Source organism: Ptychodera flava, assembly GCF_041260155.1.
Source record: "Ptychodera flava strain L36383 chromosome 23 unlocalized genomic scaffold, AS_Pfla_20210202 Scaffold_24__1_contigs__length_23054250_pilon, whole genome shotgun sequence".
In the NCBI taxonomy this organism is placed as follows: Eukaryota; Metazoa; Hemichordata; class Enteropneusta; family Ptychoderidae; genus Ptychodera; species Ptychodera flava.
The window spans coordinates 4946878-4957442 of NW_027248278.1; the positions used below are offsets into that span (position 1 = coordinate 4946878).

Here is a 10565-nt window from a genome sequence, read left to right on the forward strand (position 1 = left end):
GGTCACTGTGAAAAATCTGGAATCAGAGAAACATTCTCTCCGTTGTGAGTTTGAATCTGATCTACTGAATTAAGACCTTTGCGTGTCAGGCCTAAGGTCCTAATATTGTTCAGAGGTGATATATATACACCAGTACTCAGTCTGGGAGTTCAGCAATACCTGTATACCACACAAGCAACAGGTATACCACAAGATTTTGACCAGTTTATGACATGAATGCACGTAGGACCAAGAGTTCATATATGGAGTGAACTGGTCGTAACCGTGTGGTATATACCCATTGCTGCTGTGCTTTATTGCTATTATTGTATATCAAAATTCCAGCATCAAAACTAAAAAGGGTATTTTGCTCCAATTGAGGGTTTGTGTGTGTTCAAAGCATTCTACTGGTACACTGAAAATATAGCACTACTAATTCATGTCTACACCAATATCCTTGTTAAGTATACCGCAGTATTGAATATTCAAAGTTTGCCAAGAGAGAGATGGAATTCAGTGCAATGGTTGGCAGAAACTGTAATAATGTGTTACCAAACTGATGAGATTCATACCAACAAATGTCCTGGATGATAGGTCATGTAAGGATGATCACAGGTCATCTAGGGTCATCAGAAGTCATATTGGGGCGGGCCATTTTGGGTTATGCATGAAGGCATAATAGGTCACACAGGAGGGTCTTCGTAGATCATGCAGGGGTAATTCATAGGTCCTGTATGGAGTGATAGGTCATAATAGGTCATGCAGGGGTCAGCATAGGTCATGCATGAAGTCACAGGTCACACAGGAGTTGTTATCCAGTTCTGTAGGCACTACATTGCAGATCTCTCAATTTTTTCATACAAAAATTTGACATTCAAATGATAGAGGCTTAAGAACACTTTAAAAACGATAAATTTCCTTGCCCTAAACATTTTATTCTTCAAAGCAAGCTATGTACATTTCATTGAAAAACATATCCTGCATACAAAAAAGAAAAAAAAAACAAAGGAAACACAACAATCTTTTTTAAAAAACATTTTAATGTTGTCATATATTTTTTTCATGACAAGATACCGCCTTCGCACTATGGAAACAAAAACATAAAAGCAGAAACAAACTGGTTTAGGATTGTTCAAGATGGAGTCCAAAATTCTTAGAATCATCCTGTTAGCAGCAGTAAAAAAGTATTCTAGCAAGCTACTGACTCATTTCGTTGCCTACGTAAGGTAGAATGCGCCCCCTCAGGGACAGATATTCTGACTATGAAATTTGTATAATTCTTTCAGATCTACCAATTATGGGGACTCATTTTAAGAAAGAAAACTTTTTCCCGTTTAAGTTTTTTTGAAAATAGAACATTTTACTTTTCCCTTAGAGTTAACACAGGTATGGCAGCCATTTTGAATTCCAAGTATCGGTAAACGTTGGGTATTTTGTTTTACTGTACCAAACTTTGGGCCATGATCCCTGATTTTCATTCTTATTGGTTTCAACGAGCAAAGTTTGATATCAAGTTCATATTTGATGCAAGTCATGGGCAGGTTGTGTCACATTGAGATAAAATGGGTTGGTTCTGTCAAAAGTAATTCAGGGCAATGTCCAGTTTATGCGTAAATTTTTTAAAGATGGCATGGTGTTGTATTGCTTAATATTATTCAACTAAATATAAAAAAAGCAAGACATACGCCATAACACTGTGTCATGCTATTATTCCGTACGTTCACTGCATTTTGCTGCGCATCCCTAGCTCAGAGTCGAAGAGTGTGACTGACAAAACATTCAATCTGTAGAATTTCTAATTCACTGTGCCATCGGAAACGCAAACTTCCAAAACATTGTAAGTTGAGTTTTATCGATTTGGCGAGATGTAGGCATAAGTAGTGCATGGTCAAACATAGACAATTGGTGTAAGAATGGCATTTTAAAAATATTTTACATTAACGATTGGTGTTCAAATGACATTTTCAATATTTTACAAAAAGCCAGCACTACTTCCAGAAAAGCATTGCAAAATAGGAATCAGAATGAAGAGAAATAATAGTGTCTGGTGTACATGTTGTACAAGGCAGAAAAATCATGCTGGCTTCACAACAACATTACTAAAATTTATGTTAGCCTAGGGGGTATGTTTCTGTTTTCTTATTATTAAAAAGACTCCTTAACTACGATAAGAAAGACTGGACAACCTACTTTTCCACTTGCTTAGGATTTCTGTTGAGCACAAGGAACATTATGAAAAGATTGTATTTTTTGACAGAGAGTTCAAGGCCACAAAATTGTCACATGACACTCAAATACTCATAAACTCGTATCACATGGAATGCTTATATATTAATTTGAAGGGCTTTGTCCCATTATGCACTGTAATATCCTGCTATATGACCCCCTAGTACAACTAAAATAGTACAATAGGTTGGTAGCACTAAACCAGCTTGGCAGTTTTTCTCAGCACTGATGAACTGAGTAGGTGTTCAGTCTATTACTTGTTATCTCCGAGTCCAAATTGAGTGACCCATAGAAGAGACGACATTTCATTTGAGGTGGGGTGATGTACATTTTGAATGATTACGAGAAAGGAATTACAAATAGTGCTGTTTTGGTTCATCTGTGATGGTTTAATGCCCAACTTGTGTCTTCATCACGCCATGTGAATCGCGCCACTTTCCTCGTCTCCCGAATCAAGATCCATATCGTCGTTGCTGAAGGAGCGATCCACACTGAACGGGTAGACTGGTGGGGGTGGCATGAGTCGCTGGATATTCGGTGGTGGCATTGGTGGCGGCGGTAATGACATTGGCATAGGCATTGGTGGAGGGTTCATTGGGGGCGCCATCTGGAACCTGTAATGCATCACATGGTGGAAGTTGTGAAGGCATCTTTACCCCAGTTAAACAGGGTTTTCCCATATAAAAGCCAGATTATCCTAAATCAATGCAATGTACATGCCATGTTTGGTCCCAGAATCCCATAAATTTGCCATGTTTCAGGTCTTCATTGTCGCTGAATTTTGCATATGTTTGTGAATATATAGCGTCTACACTTGAGTCTAAAATAAACTGAAAAAATGTTCTGTTTTTTGTAGGAGAATGCATATGTTTCAAAACATGTTCCTTGTACGACCATTTGACCCCTTTTTGCACAAGTCCAATGCCCATCATGATAATTCAAATTTATCATACAGTCAAAGCGATGCTATGAGAATTCAAAAACTCCGGCCCAGTGTATGCAAATAGCTGCATCATTAGTAATCACCCAATTGTGTGCCCACGGTCCTGTAACTTCCCATTTAAGCAATGTATTCATGGCTTTGATAAAGTTTGTGAGCAATGCATGATAGTGAGAGTATGTGCGCATTCATCATGAACTCAGAAGTGTGTGGAGGGGTCACAACAAGGCAAAGTGTCACACCTATAGCTCTTTTTTGAAGGATGGGGATTAAGCCAAGTGTTTTAACTGTGACTGGTTGCTGTATTTTGAGAATTTGAATCCCACTGATAATTGACTGACTTTGCAGCATTTCATCCGGGATTCTACAGAAAGGGCTGATTTTAACTTTCCCTTTTTATCAAAATCAAAAGGGAGATTGTGAATTATACATTGGACTTTGACAACTGAACAGACAATCTACCTTTCCTCATGACCTGTTTGATTCATCACTGAAAACGCACTGAGAGAACTAATCTACTTCTTCTCAGTGCTAAGGACAATACTTTGAATGGATTGCCAACAATCATCATAACTAAAGATCATCTTTGTCTACACAAAAGGATTACAATGTAGCTTTCTAGCTAGTCATTGAATTGGGTTTTTTAATCAGGGGTAGAACAGTCAGACAGGTGTTGCTGTAAATTTAGAAGGGAAAAACTTAGATTACTGACAAAATAAAAAACCCGAAACCATCTTTGGAACAGTACAGCACTCACAATGCACTTGGAAACATGGCATACAGCTTTTGGGGTAAGACTGAGGATTACTGGGCCCTGGCTGAATGCTTTATAATTCCACCATAAAGCTTTGGGGTCAAGTTGCTTCATAAAGCTAGGGAGACCCCAGAAAATATTTATTGGATAGATGATAATCTTTAGGTTTGTGGCACGCCTTGTTATAAGGAATACAGACACAAACACACACAGACTCACAGGTACAGACACACTCATGGGTCAACAAACTTTGAACCTACCCAGCAGACACTTGTTGATGCACTTCATTGTTGTCATCATCTTGTGAGATCTCCATCGGCAACTCTCCGCCGGCTATACCTCCTTGTTCCATTCCGTGATCTCCGGAACCCCTTTCTTCTTCATCACCTTTCCCTTCCTCACTTACAACCCTTCCAGGCACTTCACTTCCGTCATATTCCGTCGTTGTTTGTGGTGTCTCCTGTTCACCGATCTCTGCTTCCTCTTGTTTGCCGTTTGTTGAGTCTTTCGTAACGGTCTCCTCCATTGCTTCCGACACTGCCTGTTCTCCGTGTGTCGATTCAGTCCCTTCCTGTGATTGGTTATCTGCAGCATGTTTTCCCGTCGTCGTTTCCGGCTGTTCCGTCACTGATGCGTCACCTGCACTGTTCACTTCAACTGCTTCCTTCTTGTTGTTTGTCTCCTGTTTGTTGTTTGTTTCGTCACCTGCCTTGTCACCATTTTCTGTTGACTCCTGCGTCTGTGTGTCACCTGAGAAAGCCAACATAGTATGGAGATGTTACCTAGGCCAAATAATAAATGTATTATCGTTGAATGCACCTCATAGATAGACATAAGGAAAGTTGAATTTTTACAGTATTTTTTTGGTCTACCACTCGTAGGGGCTCATTTGAAGCTCCTGGAGACAGGAAAAATGTTCACTCTCTTAGTTTTTCGGATATTGAAATTTCACTTTTTTCCATCATGTCAACACAGGGATGGCAGCAATTTTGAATTTCAACTTTGGGAAAATATGGTTGACAGTTTCATCGAAGGAAGTTTAAGTGAAAGTTTCAGTCTTTCCCTTCCGAGGCGCACACTACCATAGCAAAACCACTGCCTGAAGAGGGTTGAAGAAATTGGTCAGTTAAAGGTATACAGACAGTCATCTGTAATCTAAATATGCCCATACCGATATGGTCAAAGGGGCGTTCCTTGGTATTCAAAATGCCCATGTGAGGGCGCTGTTTTTAAAAAGCAGCCACCCGCCTAAAATCTATAATTGGTTAGATTTTCTCTTTCCATGGTAACTGTGGCAAAATTGGAACAGGTGACAGTATACCTTTAACAGAGCAAGACATACCTGTGTGTTTTGATTGTTTATTCTTTTGTTTACTCTGTAACCTTTCAAACACCACTCTGCTTGTAGCACTGTCGTTGGCTTCCCCCTCTTTCAAAAACATTAACTTGAACCTGTGGTACAAATATTCTGCCTTCTCTCTTACTTTCTTGTTTCCTTTGTATTTCCTGATCTACATTGACAGAAGAAAGAAACAAAAATGTGTACAAAAACTGATCACGGTGTCTAAACACTGTGACCATGTTTTTCAACATACATTGAACACCACAATATTTCAAAATCTTAACCTTTTGAGAGCTGTAAGTATTCCTACTTAGGGCAACATTTTACCAATTTTTATGACTTTTTCTGTAAATTTTTGATGAATTGCCCTAAAATCCAACTATCAAAATTTTAACACAATTTGAATAAATCCAACTAAAGTCACCATAAAGAACCTGCATACCAAGTTTTAACTGAATTTGTCCTGCTGTTACAGAGTTTTAGCAATTTGCGGGATTTTTTACTTTTTTTTACCTCCTTTGCATATTTTTGACACAGGCATGTTCATTTCAATAAATTCACATCTCTACCCCTTAGTGCACCTGTACACCAAATACTAAGATGGTACGCTCTGCCGTTTTGGAGTTTTTAATGTTGACAGACATACATCTACACATACTAGCATTCATATACATACAGACAATGCCAACGTACCATATATTATAAGCTCTCTTTGGGATATATACATATACCAAATGTGAGCTAAAAAAGCGGTTTAATAACTGAGCTAAGTTGTTACAATTTTTCTGACCGCAACCCCTCTCACACACAGTAGAGTTCATGAATCACTCACACACACACACTTGCTATCAAGCATCACTCACAAACTTTATCAAAACAATGAATACATCGCTTAACTCGGAAGCCTCCGGTACAATTCTTTCCATCAGCAGAGTTATCAAAACAGTGTTTAAAATTCAGAAAATTCTTGACAATAAAATGAGGGAAAAAAGAGCCAGACCTTTTTCAATGTTTGTAGAAATTCTGTATTTTTCCGAAGTACTGATCCACTGAGGTCTAGATTTTCTATATCCACCAAAGCTCGTATACATCTTTCATTGTCCTGGAACACAATAAAAATATCAAAAGAAATTATTTTGGTAACTTTTTGGGAACTTCAAATTTTTGCAACCTAAATAGCTTTTATCTTGTGCTAGAAGGCCAAACTACATGATACTGAAATGCATTGTGGGTAAAAAGTTGACTTCTCACATAGCACCTTCTCAATGTTTTCTCTCTCTCTCTCTCTCTCTCTCTCTCTCTCTCTCTCTCTCTCTCTCCTGTTTAAGGGTATATCTGATTGGTCGATTGTCACAATTCACAGCAACTTAGGGAGTCTGTTTGTATAAGCCAATTATAAAACGGTAAGATTCAGCCAACCAATGGGAAAACATCTTCCAAGATGCTGCACATTAGCCTCTGCTTTCTAATGAAGACAGAATTATACTCACTGGATTTTCCAAGGCCAATGACTGTTTGATATCAATGTGAAATTCTTCTAAAATCTGCTCCAACTGATTTACTGCCAAGAAATACATGAAACAACATTTTGGATGACATTGTAATTATCTTTGTCCCAAAGAGAAGCATATTCTCTTCCTTTTCTTCTTTCTTAACCCCTTGAGTGCCACAGTCAATTTTTGTTGCCCTCATACAATATCACGTCAACAATTTCTTTCAGATCTAGACATTTTTTTTTCTGATTATTCCCAAAATTTTGGTCAAAAAATGTAGCCCATGAAACTTTATGTCTATTTGGTTCAAAATCATGGACAAAATTACAGAAAAATTCATAAAAATTGGTAAAATGTTGCCCGGATAGTTTTTGGGAAAAATTACAGTGCTCAAAGGGTTAATAGCTTGACAATGTAATAAATTGTGTGCAATATGCAATTTGAAAACAAAAAGAGTCAAAAGAACATGTCTGGGCTAAAATTCAGTTGTCAACACTAACAGTTCACCACAGCTTGCCAGTATTTTGGGGAGTGTAACCTGTACTGTGAAATGAGTAAACTTCCCTAAATAAGTACATTTCATAACATTATACCCATTTCAATGTTTTAAATGAACAAACTTAGATTAGAAAATCATACTCTCAAAGTTTGAAACAACTGAGATTTACAAAAAAGTACACTGCTGATTTCAGAATTTCAGATACTTACATTTTTTCTTTTCAAGTTTCTTGAGTTCCTTTTCATCTAACTTGTCAAATCTGGGGAAAATATGATAAGTATATTTTGAAAATCATGCCCACCTGTCTTAAGGTAGGATGTGCCTCAGGGCAGGGGTTTCACTAAGTTTTGAAACAGGGGGCCAAATGAAAATTACAGGCGCCAAGCCGTACCAACGTCCAAGCATGAGGATGTTTGGATATGGCAGCTCCCCCCCCCCCCCCGACACGGTTCCAAATTAGCTATAATAACTCGACAAAACGGTACATCAATCACACATGATAACTTTATTAAAAAAAGTATTTGCATTTTTCAAACGATCAGAGACAACAGTATAGATAGCCTGAATCACGGTGCCGCTACTTTCAAATCATGAATGGCTGTTGTAAAAAAGTGTTCGTTTTATGTTGAAAGCATGGGTCCCTTCGGAAACCACACTCAAAAATGCATAGGAGATCATCTTTGACGCAAAGAGCATAGAAAATATGAATTCGGAGATGTATTTGGAGCCATCAATGTTGGTTTTTTGGAAGAATTATTGTGGCTTTTGGTGCGCGAAATCCGTCTCGAACTTGGCGATACATGTGTACAGTGGCTGGTAATTCAATTTCCCTACTTCCTGCATTGCCGTGTACGGTGTATGAAACCACAAACAACTGTGCTACAGCACGGTCTCTCCGGACCGTGGCTACAGCCTACCACTCAACGTCACGGTCTGCTAAAGTTTACACCTTCAATTTATTCTGTTTTGATATTTATATGCCCACAGAGTTGAAGCAATTCAAACGTTTGGCTCTTAGTCATTAAAATCCAAGAATGAACGCGAACGTTGACTACATTGACAAGCAGGACGTTGTTTAACACAATCCGCGGCCACGGATAGCTGTGGGCGATTGCTGATGCATTCAGAAGAAACCTTTCCTGAGAGATATTCATAAAACGCCGCATAAGTGTCAAAATGATCTGAGAAATTGCCATCGACTGTACCCTTCTTAATCAACCAACCCGTCTAACTGTTTCCATTTCGACCGAACTGAGTAACTTCAACTACGTATGGCCGACATTATGTTGCGTTACTGCACATGCTCAATGACCCCTAACCTCCAACCACCTGTGTACGTTGTACAGATGGGTTCAGTGTTGTATAGCTGTACAAGTATCGCACGATACACAATGCGAACCAACGACCACAAAATTTTCACTGAAAACCTCGCAAAAGCGTTGAAAACAAGTAATTCAACATGAAGGATACAGATCATTGTAAACTTATACCGATATGCTGTATTTGTTGCCAGCTATTCATTCCTGTAAGCGGCACAACAATTACATGATTTTCAGGTACTTACAGGCGGCCGTGATTGCCTTACAGCGGCCATATGGCCGGTGGCCGGCTTTTAACGAAACCCCTGTCAGGACAGATATTCAGACTCTCAAACTTTTACAAATCTTTTCTGTTATCCCACTTGTGGGGGCTTAGTTTACAGCTATTACTGGAAAAATTTTCTGTCTTAGTTTTTAGAAAATACCGCAATTATACGGTGTCGCTCACATTTTATCAGAATTGGTAAATACCAGTATGGGTACCAAAGATCAACAATAAATGTTGTTTCTATCTGTGAGTGCAGGAAAATTCTACGTTGATGTTATGACAATGATTTCTGCACAGTACAACCAGAAAAACAACAAGAAATATTTAAACCAGAAAAACAAGAATGACAAAAGTAATTAAGGTCTGAAACTTTAGGTACTGGAGGTCAACTTTAGCAACATGCATAGCAGAAAGGCAGCTAGCCCCCCTTAGTTTGATCATAGACGGTCTTCCTCCCCTCTACTGTCTATGGTTTGAGCAGGTCTGTTAATATGTAACAGTTCATAAACAATGACAGGAAATGACTCAAGTCAGTGGAGTAAGCCTGTTTCAAGCCTGTTTCAGAATTTCGCTTTTTCTTACCTCATTTGCACATTTTTGACACTGATGTGTTCATTTGAACAAATTCACATCTCAACCCCTACATCTACCTGTACACCAAATACTGAGACGGTAGCTTTGGCGGTATGGGAGCCTTTGTGTGTGACGGACATACATCCGCACATACCCACAAATATACAGACATTTAGACTCATCATTTAAGCTCTTTTTGTATTCATATACAAAACCAAATATGAGCTAAAAATCGCACATTTCATTTTCCCCCATAAAATTAACACACAGATGGCAGCCTTTTATGAATTTCAAACATCAGTAAATGTCAGGTAATTTGTTTTTCTAGTACCAAAATTGGCACGGTGACCCTTGAGTTACACTGACTTAAAAGTTACACTGAGGAAAGTTTGAGCAAAAGTTTAAGTCTTTCACTTTTGAAGCGCATACCAACTTAAAGAAATGAAGCTGCCTTCATTTCACGATTTTGTTATTGATAACGTAAAACCTTTTTAGCCAGCATGCTTGTTTTTGCTAATTTAGTTAGAGCTAATGGGTTGCTAATCTTTGCTAATCTAAGGTACCACTAATCCAAACACATGACCAAAGTGTCTTGTTAGCTTAAAATTAAGAACCCACACATTCAATTCAAATTCAATTCAATTCCATTTTGCTCAAAAAGCATGCAGCTAATTCAAAATGTTTTACATTGCTCCATTAGACTTTTTAGAAAAGTAACAAATTATATTTCTTACATAACTGTTTCTTACAAATACAAGATAAAATAGCTTTAGAAGAATTTAGAAAATGAAATCTTTAATTGAGTCTTACTTTTTCTTTTCTGGTTTCTCTTTTTTCTTTTCTTCTGTTTGTTTTTTCTGTTTCTCTACGAGTTCTGTCATCTTCTTCGCTCGCTCTTCCTTCACTTTTTTCTGTCAGAAGGGGCATAAAGCATGACCTTGTGGATTTGTTCGAAATATCAATAGTAATTTTTCTCTGTAAAATCCTGTTATCTGCCTGAGATAAGACGACTTCAAATGTTGGATTTAAATCATAAATACAGTGTTAAGAAAAAATTTACCCTGGAACATGATTGTAAGGAATCTCAAGGAATCTCAAACTTTTACAATGCAGTTTTGAGCTTTGGCTCTACCACTTGTAGATCCAAAGCACGGCTCATATAGTCAATAAAA

At 38.1% G+C, this 10565-nt stretch overlaps 1 protein-coding gene across 1 annotated transcript; it reads right to left on the reverse strand.

Moving 5' to 3' along the window:
• Positions 1-999: 999 nt before the first annotated feature.
• On the reverse strand, positions 1000-10300 carry LOC139124531 (lens epithelium-derived growth factor-like). Its single transcript, XM_070690668.1, has 7 exons — positions 10204-10300; positions 7443-7492; positions 6732-6802; positions 6242-6343; positions 5242-5410; positions 4160-4649; positions 1000-2819 (listed from the first exon to the last, which is right to left on the reverse strand). The coding sequence occupies exons 1-7, from the start codon at positions 10272-10274 to the stop codon at positions 2618-2620; spliced, it is 1155 nt and encodes a 384-aa protein (XP_070546769.1). The 5' UTR covers positions 10275-10300; the 3' UTR covers positions 1000-2617.
• Positions 10301-10565: the final 265 nt, after the last annotated feature.